This window comes from Emys orbicularis, chromosome 2, assembly GCF_028017835.1.
Source record: "Emys orbicularis isolate rEmyOrb1 chromosome 2, rEmyOrb1.hap1, whole genome shotgun sequence".
Lineage (NCBI taxonomy): Eukaryota > Metazoa > Chordata > Testudines > Emydidae > Emys > Emys orbicularis.
The window spans coordinates 236,633,573-236,653,328 of record NC_088684.1 but is presented as its reverse complement, the minus strand read 5'-3'; the positions used below and the strand labels follow the sequence as shown (position 1 = coordinate 236,653,328).

The following is a 19,756-nucleotide window of genomic DNA, read 5'->3' as shown; positions in this document are numbered from 1 at the left end:
CTGGGTGGAACATGGCAGGGGTGCTGTCAAGGAGCCCATTCCCTGGTTCTCGGCCCTGAAGCAGGCTGCTCTAAACTGTGCCAGCTAGCAGGGATTCCTCCTGAGGCACCGTACAACACCACTTTTTGTGTTCCAGCTATTCCCCCTCTGGGGCACCCTACCTTGTGGGAGGATTTTGCTCTCTTAGGAGTGCAAAGAGTATGGAGTGGACCCGAGAACCTTATATGCATTAGGCAACTTTCTAAGATTCTATAAATCAATAACATTTTTTGTGGGGAGAAGTGTCTGAGATTTATCAGGGTGCAGAGTAATTCAACTTGAAATTTTGCCATTCAAATGTCCTTTGTAATCAGATTAGTGAATCCCATAAAGTTATGGTGTGGTAGCCTAAACCCAAGATAAATGACCCATTAAAAAAAAAAAACTTGCTATAAAGTAAGGAAATTAGGAATTACAGTTGTAATTCTGAAAGAAGTCATTGACACTTAGGTAACTATCAGACCCTTAAATCTGGGGACTACAAGAAAGCTGACGTCTAAATTGCATTATGCCAATAATGAAAAAGCATAGCTTTTGAGGTCTCATTCATTCTTGAATCCTTTTTTGTAGCAGGGTCTGAACACGGACAAGCACGGCTGTATCATACATCACTTACACAATACATTATATGCACTCTATTAATGTTATGTTTGCCTAATTAAACATGTGCACAGCCACAGGCTATCATCTTCTTTACTGTTAATGTGAAGTGTTGTGAAGAAAACACATTCATTAAGGATATTTTCACAGTGCAGCTATAAGTAACTTCATTAATATCACATTTATTAATTCCTCCATTCATTGTGTTGTACTTCTTTAAACCTCAAGCCTTTGTACTTTCATACAGTATATTTTCAAGTTCTTTGTCCAGTAAAAACATCTGAAGCAAAGAACCATTTCCCCCTTTTCTTGAAAGGGGAATAGATCTCACCATTCAGAAGGTTTTCCTGATATTGACTATAAAAGTTCCTGTTTAACTTTATCCCAGTGTCTAGAACTGATATGCCCAGAACTGATGTAGTGTTCCAAACATACTTGGTAACTTATAACCATGCACGTGCAAGATAGCTTATGTGGTAATTGAATTCATTATATAGGCAGAATGTATCTCCCATGGTGGTGGTGACTGGGGCAGTGGAATGAAATGTTGCAACAAAATTATTGTCATCTTTTTAGATCACTCAGCTAAACGCTCTCATTGCTTTGTTGCTGGGAGAACTTGCCTCAGGTGACAGACAGAAGATCATGACCATTTGCACTATAGATGTTCATGCTCGAGATGTGGTGGCAAAACTTGTTGCTCAAAAGGTAAATTGTAGGGTGTAACTTTTTTCATACGATGTTTTAGGGTTTAAAAGGAAAAAAGAAAAGGACTTTAAGCCAAGCATGTGTCCAGGCTTGCATGAGTGCATAAGGAAGGGGCAGATGATATGGTTGTGGGCACAAAGACTACCTGCTTCCCAGCCATGTACCGAACCACTGGCCATACCTCTCTCTCTGGTACATTGCCTTCTGGAGTCTTGTACTTGGGTGATGAATCAAACTCAGAACTCTTTTTTTTTTTTTTTTTTTTTTTACCCATTTGTAGGATGGTTCAAACCAGGTTCAAACTTTGATCAGCAAAGGGTTCCTTTCAGAACCTTAGATCATAAAACTATGATCACAAGTTATCCTTGGGTAAGCCAAGTCTGTTCTTCAGATGATGGGTTCCATGAAGGCATGTCTGGAACTAGTCTGTTTTTCTGTGTAGCTTCTCCATCTTCGAATATTTAGCCATTAGTTGTTTTGTTCTGATCTCTGTTTAGCCCTCCAGAACTGGAGGCCTGTCTGTCTCACATGGTGGTTGCAGGATAAATATATTCCTACACACAAAACTTTGTTCTGGTGAAACTGAAGTTACAGGTACGTGTCAGTGGTCTGAATGCATATTACCTTATATTGGACGGAGAGTGAAGAGGGCTTGGGAGGTAATCATAGGTGCTGGAACCAGGGATGCTGGGGGTGCTGCTGCACCCCCTGGCTTGAAGTGGTTTCCATTATATACAGGGTTTACAATTTGTTTCAATGGCTCTCAGCATGCCTGGAAGTAAGTATAATCCCTTATAATTGCTTGTAGTAGTTATTACTTGTAAAAGACTAGGTGTGAAACCTACTGATGACAGTTAAAGCTTTTGGGAGTGTCTGGTTTCTTTCATCTCCACAGCTTCCACATGACATAATGTTTGTGCAATGGTTTTAGGTCACTAATTCCCAAGCTTTTGCTTGGCTGTCACAACTACGCCATAGATGGGATGAGGCCCAGAAACACTGCCTAGCCAACATTTGCGATGCTCAGTTCCAGTACTTTTATGAGTATTTGGGAAATACCTCTCGGCTAGTTATTACACCTCTGACTGACAGGTACTGACTGTTAATAATGAACTATCTCTGCTTGATCCATTTAATAGAATACAAAGTTAAACTTTCCATAGCAAACCTCTGTGTTCTTTCATAAATATGTTTAAGGTCCTTCTTAATATGACAAATGCAATACCTTTATGTGCGTGTGTATAAATAAAACAAATGGTATGATCTTCGTGTTTGTAAAATAGATAAAATTAAATATATTCCCTAGTTGATGTGCTATAGGTTCTCAGTGTAATCTGACAAGTATTGAAATTAGTGTATGTACCATTCTACACAATTGGCTTATATCTGTAAAATAAATATTTCAAATTAAAATGTTGCACTTCACTTTTTACACGGTCCATCTCATGCAAGATCCTATTCTAACATATATGCACAAGATATACAATTAAGGTTTTAGTGATATCCTAAATTTCCCAGCTTTTGTGGTTTTAAAATCTCCACCATGTTAGTAACATTCTTTGCATGCCATAATAATGGTCTCTCATTGCTTAAAGGTGTTACATTACTCTAACACAGTCTCTACACCTGACAATGAGCGGGGCTCCTGCAGGGCCAGCTGGCACAGGCAAAACAGAGACCACCAAAGACCTGGGCCATGCCCTTGGTATGATGGTCTATGTCTTCAACTGTTCTGAACAGATGGACTATAAGGTATGGTATTTTATCAAACAGTGGTTTCAGTACAATTTTATTTTTTTAACATACAGTGCATTAAAAAAAAACTTTAATCTTTCTGAAAATAAATACTAAATGGTTGAGCCTATCTTTTAGTCCATAGGAAACATCTACAAAGGTTTGGTCCAGACAGGTGCTTGGGGATGCTTTGATGAGTTTAATCGAATTTCAGTAGAGGTCCTATCAGTGGTGGCAGTGCAAGTAAAGACTATACACGATGCCATTAGAAATAAGAGGAAGAAGTAAGTATTTTAATGTCATTTCTTTTATAGGCCTTTGCAAAGGCATAAGTACAAAAATTTAAAAGTATATTTCTAAAAATCCTGCTATGGACATTTGCTAGTGTGTATATGGTGTGTGGGTGTGGGTGTGTGTATGTCTATAATATATGTATATCTAGAAGCTAATTTAATATTATTAAAATTTAATTTAATTATTATTATTATTATTATTATTAATATGTAATATTAGCCCTCTCCCCCAAATTATAAGAAGAAAACACCTAGAATATGGGTGAAATACTGGCCCCATTGAAGTTAATGGGAGTTTTGCCATTCACTTTAATTCTAGGATTTCACCCTATGTAGAGTTATTACATACTATGGAGCAGGTCCTTGGCTGTGGTAAAATTTGTCCTAATTCCATTGACTTCAATGGAGCTATGACGGTTTATATCAGCTGAGGATCTGCCCCATTTTTTTCTGTATCTTTGTTTTATTTTTTCTCTTGGATTGGCAAGCACCATAACAACCTACCACATACCTCTTCTTGGTCACAATTACCTGCACAGATTTTTTCCTAAATCAGACAATCTGTCCTCCATTTCAAATGGATTTTTTTTTAAGATGGAAATAATTGTTGGCCTCTAATCAAACTGCAGTATTATAGCAAGTCATTTACTTACATCATGTCATGGCTATTGCAGATTTTTATTCCTTGGAGAAAACATTACACTGAAACCATCAGTTGGGATATTTATTACCATGAACCCAGGATATGCTGGTCGAACAGAACTACCTGAAAATCTCAAAGCTCTATTCAGGCAAGTATACTGTAGATTATCATTTAGAGTACTCATGCCACCTAATGTCACTGGCCTGGTTTGCAATGTAAGACAGTTTGTGCTTATTTCAGAGTTTCTGTGAAAATGTTCAACACGGTTATTGTTTCTGCCCATACAAGTTGATAGGGGTGGATGCACTTAATAATGGAACTTTTTTTTTTCATATTTTTTCATATATAAAGTGTAAAACTTTTGAATACTTAATAACATGGGAGATCTACACATAAAACATACATGTGCACAAGGATATCCACTATTTTGTGAGTAATTGCAGCAATTGTATATGGAAATCTATGCAGATAGGTTGAAAGGCACCAAATTTACCTGTTTATTAGGGCTCTCGATTAATCGCCGTTAACTCATGCGATTAACTCAAAAAAAAATTAATCGTGATTTAAAAAATTAATTGTGATTAATCGCACTGTAATCGCAATTACCAATTGAAATGTATTAAATATTTTTGGATGTTTTTCTACATTTTCAAATATATTGATTTCTATTACAACACAGAATACTAAGTGTACAGTGCTCACGTTATATTATTTTTATTACAAATATTTGCACTGTAAAAATGACACTATTTCTTTTGTTTATTTTTCAATTCCCCTCATACAAGTACTGTAGTGCAATCTCTTTATCATGAAAGTGCAACTTACAGATGTAGATTTTTTTTGTTACGACTGCTCTCAAAAACAAAACAATGTAAAACTTTAGGGCCTACAAGTCCACTCAGTCCTACTTCTTGTTCAGCCAATCGCTAAGATAAACAAGTTTGTTTACATTTACAGGAGATGCTGCTGTTTGCTCTTTATTTACAATGTCACCTGAAAGTGAGAACAGGCATTTGCATAGCACTTTTGTAGCCGGCATTGCAAGGTATTTATATGCCAGATACGCTAAACATTCGTATGCCCCTTCATGCTTCGGCCACCATTCCAGAGGATATGCTTCCATGCTGATGATGCGCCTTAAAAAATAATGTGTTAATTAAATTTGTGACTGAACTCCTTGGGGGAGAACTGTATGTCCCCTGCTGTTTTACCCATATTCTACCATATATTTCATGTTATAGCAGTCTCGGATGATGACCCAGCACATGTTTGTTTTAAGAACACTTTCACAGCATATTTGACAAAATGCAAAGAAGATACCAATGTGAGATTTCTAAAAATAGTTACAGCACTCAACCCAAGGTTTAAGAATCTGAAGTGCCGTCCAAAATCTGAGAGGGACAATGTGTGGAGCATGCTTTCAGAAGCCTTAAAAGAGCAACACTCCGATGTGGAAACTACAGAACCCGAACCACCAAAAAAGAAAATAAACTTTCTGCTGGTGGCATCTGACTCAGATGATGAAAATGAACATGCGCTGGTCCGTTCTCCTTTGGATTGTTATTGAGCAGAACCCATCATCAGAATGTATTCATGTCCTATGGAATGGTGGTTGAAGGTGAAGGGACATATGAATCTTTAGCGCATCTGGCACGTAAATATCTTGTGATGCCGGCTACAAGAGTGCCATGCAAACGCCTGTTCTCACTTTCAGGTGACATTGTAAACAAGAAGCGGGCAACATTATCTCCTGCAAATTGTAACCAAGTTTGTTTGAGCAACTGGCTGAATGAGAAGTAGGACTGAGTGGACTTGTAGGCCCTAAAGTTTTACATTGTTTTATTTTTTAATGCAGTTATTTTTTGTACATAATTCTACATTTGTGAGTTCAACTTTCATGATAAAGAGATTGCACTACAGTACTTATATGAGGTGAATTGAAAAATACTATTTCTTTTGTTTTTTACAGGGCAAATATTTGTAATAAAAAATAAATATAAAGTGAGCACTGTACACTTTGTATTCTGTGTTGTAATTGAAATCAACATATTTGAAAATGTAGAAACCATCCAAAAATATTTAAATAAATGGTATTCCATTATTGTTTAACAATGCGATTAATCACAATTAATTTTTTAAATTGCATTATTAATTTGGTTAATTGCTTGACAGCGCTACTTTTTATATGCTTGAACAGATGTAAGTATGCCCACGTACATATATGTTTCATATGCACTTATTGAAAATGTGGCCCTTGTTTAGTTAATAAATTTTTGGGTTGGTGATTATTGGACAGACATGAAGCATAAGCACTGCAAAACTGTTTAATATATTTTTGGTCATTTTAGGAGCCTTATTTAAAATACGTGTTGCATAATACACCATATTACCAAAGAATGTAATTAAAATGTAAGAAGTATAAGCTTTAACCTTTTATATTCTCTTTAATTTCCTTTATGTGTTACATATATAATTCTAACCTGTGGTGGTTCTTAAATTGTGTCAAAATCCACCTCTGTGTAAACAGGTGTGCCTCCATTTAATCAACAGAATGGTAACCACCTATGCCAATGGTGATTTTAATCTGATGGTTAGATTTGAGATTCTACTGGGATCTGACTGGAAATATATTTTGACTTCAGTGGAGTGATACCTGCTTACATAAATGTTGACTTTGACCCAAAATCGTTACTTTTGCCTTAGTGCTTTTCATGATTTCATCCAGCCTCAAAAGAAAATGAGTGATTTTGAAGTTCAATCACGTAAAGTACTGAGGTCCAGTGGAGTAAGCTGTAAGACTTTTTAGGGCTGAATTGGCGCTCCAAGCTCTCACTCACCACCTGGGATTTGTTTCTCAGAGTCGTGCATCTCTGTGGCTGATTTTTACAATGTAGAACCTTAGGGCAGAAATGAGCCCTGTGGTTTGTTGTTGTTGTTGTTTTGGGTTTTTTTTAGCAGTGCATGTTTGTTCACTCATATTACTTTCTTCTACAACTATTAAGCAATGAGGATGAATAGCAAGTGAGTGCTTGTCTGAAGACTGCTGGGGGAAGCACTTCCCAAAAGCACAAGACCTCATCCTCAACTAAAGTGGTGGTTGCATGCAAATAAATAAATAAATAAATAAATAAATTTTAAAAAAAAGTCTAAAACCCCCAACATCATAAGAACGAAACTAGAAAACACTGTTGTCCCACCTTCTCTAGTTGCTCCTCCCAAAGGATAGAAGCTGTTCCAGAGGATCCTTCTGAGAACAGGGAATCGTTTTTTAGTCATGATGACAAATTGAAGCAAAGCCTCCATGAAGTGAAGCAGTCACTATAGTGCTAGAGCGAAAACAACCAAGTATTGATAGATATTTAACCCAAAGAGGGTGGAGTGACAACTTGCAAAACTTGATAGTTATGGGCAAGTGGCTGCAGTAGTGAAGAAAACAAAGTCTAAACTTGGAATTTAGAGCCATCAAACTAGTTCTTGTTCAATTTCCAAAATGCTGTCCTGCAGTTCCACATTCTGATGCCATCTGACAACATGATGGATATGTCATACCTTTTCAGATAGGTCTGGTGTCCTATTTTGCATAAAGGATGGGATTTCTTTATTCCTTTTCATATTTCTGACTCTATTTCTACTCGGTACATTACTATGGACTAGTGGAGCTGATATGAAGCACAATGGAAAATATTTTCTGTGATTATTTTCTTTCTAGGACTGTCATCTCCACTAGTCTGACCCACCCAAAGATAGTGGAGTATAGAAAGATAATGTAAATTTTATCCTCTTATAACAGAAGTTCATCAGCAAGTGCAGTTTGAGGTCAACAGAGAACTGGCTATTAACACAATACTAGAGCCCTGCAAATCCATGAATATCCGCCGACTGGATGCGGATACAAATTTTATATCTGCACAGGGCTCTACTAACTCCTCTTGTCGCCATCTACTAAAATCTCAGAAGAGATAGCTAAAAACATATCAAATAGTAAACTAATATTCCATGCATGCCATTGCTGTGTTTGTCACTTGAGTTATGTTCTGTTAGGTAGGATATAGATGGAGTATAAACCTTCATACTTTAGGATACAAGGCAACTACTAATAAGGATTACGAAGAATTTTCCATATGGATACTTTTATTCCAGAATTGTCCACGACAGGGTTTTTTTGCACCTTCATCTAAGTGAGAAAAATTCCTTGGACTACATGAAGCACTTGTTCTGAACCTTTTTGTTAGTTTCTGTGTTCCTTCATGATTGTGAATCGGAGAAGTTCATTTGATCGCAGAAGGAAGGAAAGGTGTTCCATAAGACACAATCTCTGTTAAAATGTAATCCACTCTATGGAAAAAATTAAGAACTTCTACATGTTTCAAATAGTGATTTAATGAGGGGCCTCTTTGACCTTATCTCTCTTTTTGTGTCTGTTTTTGGTTTTGTGTTGACTGAGATGTTTTAATGGCTGAATGGCTTGCCAATGTGTACTCTGTTTTAAAAATCAGGAATAAAATATAAAGGTTTTTTTTGTTTAAAAAAAAAAGTAAACAAAGTTTTATTCCATCTTAAACAGTCCTCCAGGAGGATTCAATCTTGAAAAGAGCAAATCCAAAATGGTGACCAATACTTGAGTGGCAGGATTTTGTATGTTCCAGTATTCACTGTGCCTTGCAAGTATCTGCCAGTCCATCACACTAAGTGACAGAATCATATATTGTTCTGAGGCACTAGCGCTGAGGAGGCTGCAATATCTGACTTGAAAGCTCTGTACTTTTCAACCATGTCCTTTGTATGTAGCAATGTTACTGACTGCTAATAATCAACAGTGCCTAATTAACCATTATTTTTTAATCTGAAGCGGAGTCCTTGTTAGCTCTGACTGACGCACATAATTGTGACTCTCTTGAGCTCTGTTTAAGAATGTTTATACACATCAGTCACTCGATTGAGGTGACTTGTTCTTGCCATGCTTAAATACTAATATGTGTATTTTGACTTTTTTTTAAGACCCTGTGCCATGGTTGTCCCTGACATTGAACTGATCTGTGAAATTATGTTGGTTGCTGAGGGATTTATTGATGCACGCTTGTTAGCCAGGAAGTTTATTACCCTGTATACTCTCTGCAGGGAGCTGCTTTCTAAACAGGTGAGGATCTATTTTTGGACTTCTGGACTAGATATATGCTAATTACCCGCCACCCACCTCGATTTTGAAATAGTGATGTTGGGCAGAGTGAAATTTGCATAATTTATAATTTTATACATATTTTTTAAATTGCATGTAGATCTTTATTATATCAGCTAAGGTGATGCCCAGTAAAACAGTTGTTGTCATTTAAAATAGTGGCTCCATGCATTCAGAAGTGACTTTTTTCCCCAGTACTTAGTGTTTTTGTAATGCATTAATTTTGGAATAAATAATTGACTATTAACTGTTCAATACGTAGTGGAACAGTTCCACGTGGTGGAATTAAATCATGCTGTTGAAATGTATTTATACTAGGATCTATTGAAAAAAGAAAAACTACTAGGCAATGTAAGAATTACGATAGGTGATTTATGACTAGCTATATTTGGATGAGAGTGTTAAAATTTGCCACACAAATACAGTAAAGAGAACGTCAAATGCAGGAAGTATAGTATCATTGCTAAATTATATAGTAATTGCACTAGGAAGAAGTCTTATTCACAATACTTACCTAAAAACACCCCAAAGTTATAAGTCAGAAGATTTATTATTTCCCCCCTTCAACTTATGCTATTTATTCATTTCCAAAAGTATAGCTTGTTACAAGTAAAGGTGTTCTTTATATTCAGTTTTATTAGTCAAATGAGCGCTGTCTGAACAACCCTTCAGCTTTTGCCCGTAAATCTTGACAAATAAAACCATTGTGAAAGAAAACCGTTTACATTTCTACATGCATAACTTTTGTAATTCTTGCCTCCTATACTAAAGTTCCCCCTCACATTCTTTAAAACATGGCTAGAGACCATTCTGATTTGAAATCTTTTATATGTTTTTGGCATGTAGTAAAAGGGAGATATTATTATGTGATTACAAGAATGTGAGCCAGGGACTCCTGAGTTCCAATGCTACTTTGAGATGGAATCCCTTTCTGGGCTTGGCCAAACCACTTAACTAGTTTGCCTTAATCTTGTCATCTGTAAAATATGGATGACAATGCTCACTACTAGTACTTAACATCTATGGTACCTCAAAGAGATCTTGTGAGATTTGGTTATTAAGTGTTTTGAAAAGGTAAAAAGGTTTTAAAGGGATGATTAGTATTGTTTTTATTTTTGTTTTTCCCCTATAATTTATTTTGGATGCTTAGCTCATTCTTTTAGTATGTTATCAGATCTTTTTTTGAATTGTGCAGCATTGAGTACTCACAGATAAACACCTGTTTGTGTTCCGTCATTTCATAAAACCACTTACATTCAACAGGCCAGATTCTGCTGTCAGATACACCAGTATAAATCAGCTCATTGTAAATCTTCTAAAATCAATGATGTTACGCCATAGTCTAAAATAGTCCAATATGCTGTAAATTCTAGTTTGTCTCTCCATGTAGCTATATATCAAATTGTGTATACTTCTAAGAAAGATCATTTCATAAGGTTTCATGAATAGTCAATGTTTGTTTGTTTTTTCATAGGATCATTATGATTGGGGACTTCGTGCTGTTAAGTCAGTCTTGGTGGTTGCTGGCTCATTGAAGCGAGGAGACAAGAACAGACCTGAGGATCAGGTTAGGTACCTTATGTACAAATTTAAGTTTAACAATCATAAGAACTTCTGATACTGTGTTTTATCTCTAAATCACTGGGAATAAAGACAGAATCCTGAAGAGAGGGAGGTGGGTTTAAAGCCCTGGCTGATATGATAATATGTGATTTACCATCCTTTTCCAGGTACTTATGCGAACCTTAAGAGACTTCAACTTGCCTAAAATAGTGACAGATGATATCCCAATTTTCATGGGCCTGATCAGTGACCTGTTTCCTGCTCTGGATGTTCCAAGGAGGAGGGACCTGCAATTTGAACAGATGGTTAAACAATCTACCCTGGAGCTTCACTTGCAGCCTGAGGAGAGCTTTATTCTCAAAGTAAAATAATTCATTGCTTTTAATTACGCCCCTTGAGAGTTTCAATCAACATAATTGCAGTCAAGTTGTATTAGACATGAAGGTTAACTTTCAGTACATCGCAGTGTTCCTAATCTGTCCTGAAAGTCTAGGATTTTCAAAGGTACTGTGTCATGACAACATATTGCAATTTAATACAAGTAGATTCATGTTAGTAAATACACCTCTACCCCAATATAACGCGACCTGATATAACACGAATTCGGATATAACGCAGTAAAGCGGTGCTCTGGGTGGGGCGGGGCTGCGCACTTCAGCGGATCAAAGCAAGTTCGATATAACGTGGTTTCATCTATAACATGGTAAGATTTTTTGGCTCCCGAGGACAGCGTTATATCGGGGTAGAGGTGTATGTAGTATATACTGCCCATATGGAGACAGGGAATATTTCTTGTTCAAATACCCCTTTGTTGTTGAAGATTTCTCTTAACATACAGTACAGTAGGTTTACAGTACCAACACTTTAACACCAGCAAATAAGTATTATTATTTATAGCATATAGTGTGTTTATTTTAGAGAAGACCAATGAGTGATGGCAATACACAGTGCAGTGGCAATAATGGGAATGGAGAACAAGGGTTAAAGAAGTAAGATCATGTAGTTCTTTGAGTTCTCTGCAAATTCCCACTCATGAGTATTGCGCTGCCTAGTGGTGCCTAATGGTAGAACCTTCTCCTAGCAGTGTCCCTTGAGGCGCTCTCACTCGCCCCCCCCCACCTTTCCCCTCACTGTCTCCAAACATTCTCAGAATGAGGCTGTATCCGAGGGCGCTGCATCCTCTACTACCTCAGCTCCTTCCAGCCACATGCTTGGATAGACGTGAACCACTCCAATCTGCTCAGATCCAGAGTTCTTTCTCCTTCAGTGTTCATTAGTGTTTTATTGTTGTTTGTTGGTAGGTAGGTAGTTATTAGTGTTTCGGTTCTGGGTGATGGTGGAACTGAAGAGGAAGAAGAAGCTGGGATTCAAGAGGCATGCTACATGCCCTGCTGTCTTCCCAGTGTCGGATGTCAGGTGCCTCAAGAGTTTCGGAGAGAGTCACTCTCCATCTGGGTGTTGTATCTGTTTGGAGACAGGCGAGCCCATTTTATCAGTGCATGGAGGCTTATTACATCAGACAAATGGGTTTAAGAAGTTATATAGAAAATGTCTCTTCCATACAGTTTGAAAGACTACACCTCTCCACTTCCACGTACCTTTCCCTTTTCAGGGTATCTTCTTGTGAGGATATTCTACTTTCAGAGGTAAAAAAATTACTTTTGATAGCAGCTGTTGAGGCAGTACCTGAATATTGGAGTTGAGTTATATTCCAGGTACTTTTTGGTGCAGAAAAAGGATGGGGGAATTGTGACATTCCCCTCGTGTTATCTGGACTGGTGATCTGCTCGGTCACTCCAATCCTCAACTCTGGGAGCCAGCCTTACCCTCCTCTGCAGTGAGAACCGCCACTCCTGGGTTGTTCCCGCACAGCCTCTAGCATGTAAGCTGCTCCCAGTTACGTGAGTGAGCACTTTTGGCCAGCCGCTGCCTGGATTGTGCAGCCAAATGACACTAGCCAATATCTCCAGTCCCAGACACGACCCTAGGAACCTCCATCTGGCAGTGTCCAGTTATGCCTGCTGACGCTGCAAGCTTATATGAGTTTGTCAATTTAACAAAGAAATTGATATGTACCAGGCATCAATGGGAAAGACACTAACCCATGAAATAAATTCAGGAGTTCATCGCTGCACCTGCCTGCTTCTCCACTTGAATGTAGATCCTAAACCAGACTCAACAAGCTACTCTGGCTTATCCAGCGTGGCCACAAACATTCACTGGCTTGGCCTGGTTTCATCCTCACGCTATGACTGGGAAGCAGCATCACAGACAATAACTCATGGTGGAAGAGTGCCCAACCTGACATCTGGAGGGTGGTTTACAACTCCTGGCCTCCCTTCATACAGAGCCCATCCTCTGGTTATGGAACCTGCACATCAAGCTCTGATATGGGCATATGAGGGAAGGTCCATATATAAAGCCTTCCATTATTTGCAAGAGGATTTTGGTGTTCAGCAGCCTACAGAAGTGCCTTTTCTCTATCTCATGAAATTGCATTCAGACTTGTCTAAGATAAAATGTTGTTAATCACAATTCCCCTTCTCTCAGTCGTGTTCCTCATGGAAATGTTGGCAGCTTGCCAAAATCACTGAACGTTCTAAGGCCAGGTTCATAGCAGCACCAGCCTATGTTGTACTGGGAATACAAGGAGCATCTGTAGCAGCAGAAAGAGGAGAGGAATGGAGCTGGGCCAGACTTCCTCACTCTATAAACTCCTGGACCAAGCACAGGGCCCTAGAGATCCTCCCACTAGTGGCACTGCCTGGGGTTGCGGCTCATCCTGGGCGGGGGTGGGGGCGGTAAAGATAGATGGACAGGGCTTCACCTAACCACCTTCTGGACCCAGCACGTAGTGCCAGCAACCATATCTCCCACTCTGAGGGAAACACATGAGTCAGGAGCTCCCCAAACTCTAGGGGCTGGGGGCAAGAGACAGAGAGCAAGGCTGGGCTGGGACTTCCTTCCCCAACCACTACCTGGACCTGCACCCTGGCTCCGGCCGCGCCACAGGTTTTTTGGTTTTTGTTTTGCTTGGGGCAGCAAAAAAGCCAGAGCCGGCCCTGGGTGCAGGTGGTTTTACAGTTACACTCACTAGACTTTGTTTTTACCTTTTCTGTGCCTTACCATAATAACTCAGCAGAACTTACTCAATAGGTGTGTGCAGGGTTTTGATTCGTGCTAACAGGGCAGGTCCAAAAAAGAGTACTGACACCTCATTACAGGAAGGAAAGAGGTTTTTGTGTGTTAGGAATTTAGGAGAGTGGAACACTAAAAGGCTTTTTGATGGGCAGCATGTATATGTTCAAAGGATTGTATCTATTCAGTGGAATTTTTTGTATTTATACCTATCTGGCAAATTATTGCTGCTATGTTGTTCTAACTCCTAGCACCACTTAACCTGTGATATGTGGTTACTGTCCTTCACACCATACAACAAAATGTTTGATACTCATTCTGTAGCCTCTGGTATGGTGATGGTTCTCATTTTCTTTTACTGGTCTCCATGATTGTGTAAATCAATTAGTAGAAAAATGAGATTTGTTTTCATTTGTTGAGGTATATTCATTCATCCAAACAAGACTGGGCTTTGCCCACAGCCTTAGAAGACAAACTCGGTTTCCTTGGGTATACACATTTTTAAGTTAGCTACAAAGGCAACAGTTCATTTTCCTGACTAAGGGAAAAGGTGGGAGGGAGATAATATGTGGGAAATAAGTAGTGTCTTGGTGATAATGGGAGTACAGGAAAACAAAAAACCATTAGCTATGTACTAATTCTGTTCGGCAGGTTGTTCAGCTGGAGGAGCTTCTGGCAGTGCGTCACTCTGTCTTCGTGGTGGGAAATGCAGGCACAGGAAAGAGCAAGGTACAGTAGACGGCACATTTTCTGTCTGTCTTTTATAAAGAGTATTTCATTAGTTCACAGAGAAAAATATTCTCTTCCCTTCAGGCTGCAATATGATACCATATTGCTCAGGCATTCCCAGCAGCAGGGGTATGAAGTGCAATCACAAATCTCAATGTTAAAGTGTAGGTTTGTCTCCTACGTATTACATGCATGACTCAAAATGAGAATAGTCATGGCAATGGATAATGGAAACTATATTTGGCAAATAGGTTTGAGTGTTTGTTTTGGGATGTCAAGCTGGAGGGTGTAGTTAGATTACTAGCCAGGAAGAGTGAGGTCAACGTTTCTTTATTCCCAAAGTAGTAGCTGAATATTTTTGAAAGTTGATACTCTTACACCTCAGCTACTACATTTTGACAGTCATTATATAATGCCACATTTTTTCAATATTATGGACCTTCAGATAGTAAGCAAAACTAGATGCCCTGGTCATTACTGTATATTATCCCCATTTTATTCAAGGGAATCTGAGGCCCAGAGAGATTAAATGATTTGCCTAAAGTCACACAGGGAGTCTCTGGTGGAGCTGGGAACTAAACCTAGATTTCTTGAGTCCTAGTTCAGTGGTTTGACAAGTCCATCCTCATCCAAGCTTCTCCATTGGACCAGCTTCCTGTGGTTTACCAGAGTGAAGCCTTAGCTGGGTTGTCAGATCAGGATTCCCATTGGTCACTTTTATCTGTTCTGTGGGAGGCCGGTGGCAAAGTAGGGCAGAGAGGAGTGAACACAGGGAAACTAAGACATCTGTGGATGGAGGTTGACAGATCTGTCATTATTAACAAACAAACAAAGATGCTAGAAACTTTTGGTTTGAGGTTCAGTTACTAAGTCACATCCGTTGATCTTTTTCCCTCCTGCCCTTCAGGTTCTGAGAACTCTGAACCGAACATATGTGAACATGAAACAAAAGCTTGTGTGGAATGACCTAAACCCAAAAGCTGTGACCACTGATGAACTGTTTGGTTTTATACATCATGCAACCCGGGAATGGAAAGATGGCTAGTAGCAGTTAACATTACTTTCATCGCTAATGTCTATACAGTCCTCCACCTGGAAAAAAAACAAACAAATAAGGAGCGTGTCTACCGGCCAAGGAGTCCAAAGCAATGAGGGTTTACTATATATTTCCATGCAATGAGATTTGGGATCATGGCAAGGGTGGCCTTGGAAAGAGAGGAGAGTAATTGATCCTTTGCTATGTGGATCCTTTAACCAGTTCCCAGCTGCAGAACAGGGGTGCCGAAGTAGAGGGGAGAGAGAGAGAGTGATCCTGCGGGCTGCTGCAGTGTCTCAGCAGCTTTCTCCCTAGCTCCCATGGAACCTCCTATACCTAGCCCAAGTAATTAGGATTGATGCAGTGGAAAGGGTCTCCCTCTCAAACAGTACTATCATGCAGTCAAACCAGAAATCAGCCATTTTTATATCCAGTTAATTTGCTGTATCACCTGCTCACTGAGCATATTTCTTCTTTAATTTGAATGGCTGTTTAATAAGCAACCAGAAGGAAACCCGTTCTTACATTGTTACAAAATCTCTTGTGTTTTTAATGATGCAGTAATATTTCAGGAATATTTGTTCCAAAAGGTTGTATTGAAGCACCATATTGATTGGATTTTATTTAAACATAATTTGCAGGTCTCTTCTCATCTCTTCTAAGAGAGCAGGCTAATATTACCCAGGATGGGCCAAAATGGATCGTCCTAGATGGAGATATAGATCCTATGTGGATTGAGTCACTGAATACTGTCATGGATGATAACAAGGTGAGTAACAGGAAAAACATCCAAAAATATTTAAATAAATGGTATTCTGTTATTGTATAACAGTGCGATTAATCACGATTAATTTTTTCAATCACACGATTAATCACGATTCATTTTTTTAAATCACTTGACAGCCCTAATTTTAACCCTTCCTTTTTTATCTTCACTATTGCTAATTAGTGCAATGCCAGTTGGTAACAACCTGATCTCTTTCATACCTGATCCTACACAATGGCGATGTTTAAAGTCATTCTGTCTACACTGTAAAGGTATATGCACCTCTCAGTGAATATGTATGTGTAATGCGGGTTACAAATGTACTTTGAGATATGACTCAAAGCATCAGCCAAAATATAGTAATTATTATTAATGTTAATTATTGGCATTTGCAGAGTGCTTTTCCTTCAAAAATCTAAAGCAATTTTACACGCATTCATGAATTAAGCCCAACAACACTACTATGAGGTTGGTAAGTATTATTACACCTGATGCACAGAAATTGTAAGTGACTTGCCTAATCAAGTTAGTAAGAGAGACAGGAATAGGCTAGAAACCTCTGACTCCCAATCCTGTACTCTAGTCACATGATTGCTACAATGCAAGAAAAACAACAGTGTTTGCTACAAGAAATGCTACAATGTAATTAAATACATTCTAAACTTAATTTTATAAACATTATTGTAGCTCATACCTGACCTTTAAACACTCTTCTTTTTTTAAGATTAAATGACGTAAAAATTATCTTGAAGTGTAATAATTATCTTGACTATATACACACCACTAAAAATAAACCTATATGGATTCTGCTGTCTATAAAAATTAACTGAACTGACAAGCATATGGTATGCCATAAAGTATGGCCTCTAATTTATGCTCTAATGTGTTTTTAAAACAAAAATCATGGCCTTAAATTTTAAATTTGAAAGAATCCTATCATGTCCAGATTCATTCTGAAGGGTGTGCCTGCCTGCAAATATGTGCTATAAATAAACCTGAAATCTACATAGGTCTAATATGTACAGGCCTATTCATGATATATGCTTGTTAGAATGCATGTCTTAAGTTGCCTTTGTTCAGTGCTTTACTGGTGATGTTTAGGTCCTGACCCTTGCCAGCAATGAACGTGTCCCTCTGACTCCATCGATGAGGCTGCTGTTTGAGATACACCATTTAAAAACTGCTACCCCAGCTACAGTGTCTAGAGCAGGTATTCTTTATGTAAACCCCCAGGACCTTGGTTGGAATCCGTGAGTATTTTATCTTTTAAAGATACGTTCAAAACAATGATAAAACAATATTATCAGTTAGTTTAATAGGAATAGAATCCATTAATTTACATGATTGACTAATTCTAGTTATGATAATTTAATATCATTTACTATTTATAGATACTTGTACACATGCATGTGCATGCAGACGCAGTTAAAAATTGCCAGCATTGGGATTATCTGTTCCATATTTTATATATCCTTTACATCCCTGGTTTATTTGTCCATCTCAATGTGGGCAGTTCTGAGTCTGATTCTCAGCTATTTACAATGCAAGCTTGACAACTGCAAGAGGTAGGTCTCAAGCAGTGAACTGACTAGACACACTAGAGGCATCTGTTAGCCTTTTGTTACTATCCCCTTATTTTGCTCCACTGATACCTGTTACGAAAAATAGAGTTGTGAGAGGTGCCAGATCAACTTCCCATTTGTCTTCTGAACCACGTTTTTCCCTTCTTTGATTTATTTTAGAGTCATGATTCTGTGAAAATTGATTACAAAAACTGTGTGCACGCAGTCAACATTTTAAATTTCAATTATAAATTTTGATGAAAAATTGAAATTTGGGAATTTCCTAATGTCTCTAATTTGTATTACAGTAGCGCCTAGCAGCCTCACCTGAAATTGGGTCCTCATTGAGCTCGGTGCTGTACAAACATATATTATAAGTGTTATCCCAGAAGAAATATAGTGAACATGAGAATTTAATGTAAATAGTGGGAGGTTGGTCTAAGTATGCAAGATGTCCAACAAGGCAAATAAGTATTGGAGGTTAACATTAACATATGAATACAGTACTAGACTAATCTCTCAGTAACAATTGAGGAGTATTGAGATGGGTTTGGGAGGGGTGACCCTGAAAAGTCAGGTATCAGAGTGGCCAATCTAACATAATATGGTCATACCAGTTTAGAGAACATTTGGTTAATATTCCTGAACTTCCATCCCTCAATGTGAGTTTAGAAGCATTAACAATGGACAAATCAGATCTTTCCCCCAAATGTTTATCAGTAGCTCCAAACATGTGACTAGTCCAGCCACAGGTCCATGTCATGATTAGCATCATGGTAAGGGAGTTTACTTATCCGTTGTGGTAGGAGCTAGAGGTTGAGTAAGTGTCTCTATACCTATAGATATATTATGCTCTTTCCAGTTAGGTCTTATGTTATGAACAATACTGAAAATAATTCTAATAAGTTACATTTAACTTGGACAAAACTGAATCATGTATAAAATTTGGATATTTGTATTTACAAATGGCCTCTTCTGTAAAATATAAGGCTAAATCCTAGCCTTACCTCCAGCAGCTTTGTGCTGTTCCAGCAGCATGACAGCAACCAGAAAGCTGGCTGGGGCTGGCATAGTTATGTCACCCTCTTCCCTGCCCTCCCTAGAGGAGAGGATGTGGTCAAGGAAAGAGGGTATAGTTGGGTGCCACTCTGCTCAGTTGCCACAACAGCCCCTTGGGATGCAATGGTTACGATGAGCTCTGCTCAAGCAAGTGCAGCTGCAATGGATCTGGAACAATGAAGTGGCAAAGTCAGCAGACGACACAAAATTATTCAAGATGGTTAAGTTCAAAGCAGAGAGCTAGGCGTTACAAAGGGATCTCACAAAACTGGGTGACTGGGCAACTAAATGGCAGATGAAATTCAATGTTAATAAGTGCAAAGCAATGCACCATGGAAAAAATATTTCTAACTGTACATATACAATGAAGGGTTCTAAATTAGCTATTACCACCCAAAAAAGAGAACTTGGAGTCACCGGCTATAGTTCTCTGAAAACTTCAGCTCTGCGTACAACAGTGGGGAAAAAATGGCTAACTGTATTTTAGGAACTACTAGGAAAGGGATAAAAAAATAAGATAGGAAATATCATAGTGTCACTATATGAATCCATGGTGCACCCACACCTTGAATAATGTGTGCAGCTCTGATTGCCCCATCTCAAAAAAGGTTCAGCGAAGGGCATCTAAGATGATCAGGAGTATGGAATGGCTTCCATACTAGGAGACACTAAAAAGATTAAGGTTATTCGGCTGAGAAAAGAAATGACTA

General features: G+C 38.5%; 1 protein-coding gene across 1 annotated transcript in view; it reads left to right on the top strand.

The window, feature by feature from the left end:
- DNAH11 (dynein axonemal heavy chain 11) overlaps window positions 1-19,756 on the top strand; it is a 274,673-nt gene that overhangs the window by 95,615 nt on the left and 159,302 nt on the right. Inside the window, exons 31-42 of the mRNA XM_065398425.1 lie at window positions 1,216-1,347; window positions 2,279-2,439; window positions 2,943-3,099; window positions 3,220-3,365; window positions 4,049-4,165; window positions 9,016-9,154; window positions 10,668-10,760; window positions 10,924-11,118; window positions 14,546-14,623; window positions 15,531-15,663; window positions 16,301-16,428; window positions 17,527-17,675. Of these exons, the coding sequence (XP_065254497.1) occupies window positions 1,216-1,347; window positions 2,279-2,439; window positions 2,943-3,099; window positions 3,220-3,365; window positions 4,049-4,165; window positions 9,016-9,154; window positions 10,668-10,760; window positions 10,924-11,118; window positions 14,546-14,623; window positions 15,531-15,663; window positions 16,301-16,428; window positions 17,527-17,675 (1,628 nt within the window). The remainder of the gene's footprint in view (window positions 1-1,215; window positions 1,348-2,278; window positions 2,440-2,942; window positions 3,100-3,219; window positions 3,366-4,048; window positions 4,166-9,015; window positions 9,155-10,667; window positions 10,761-10,923; window positions 11,119-14,545; window positions 14,624-15,530; window positions 15,664-16,300; window positions 16,429-17,526; window positions 17,676-19,756) is intronic.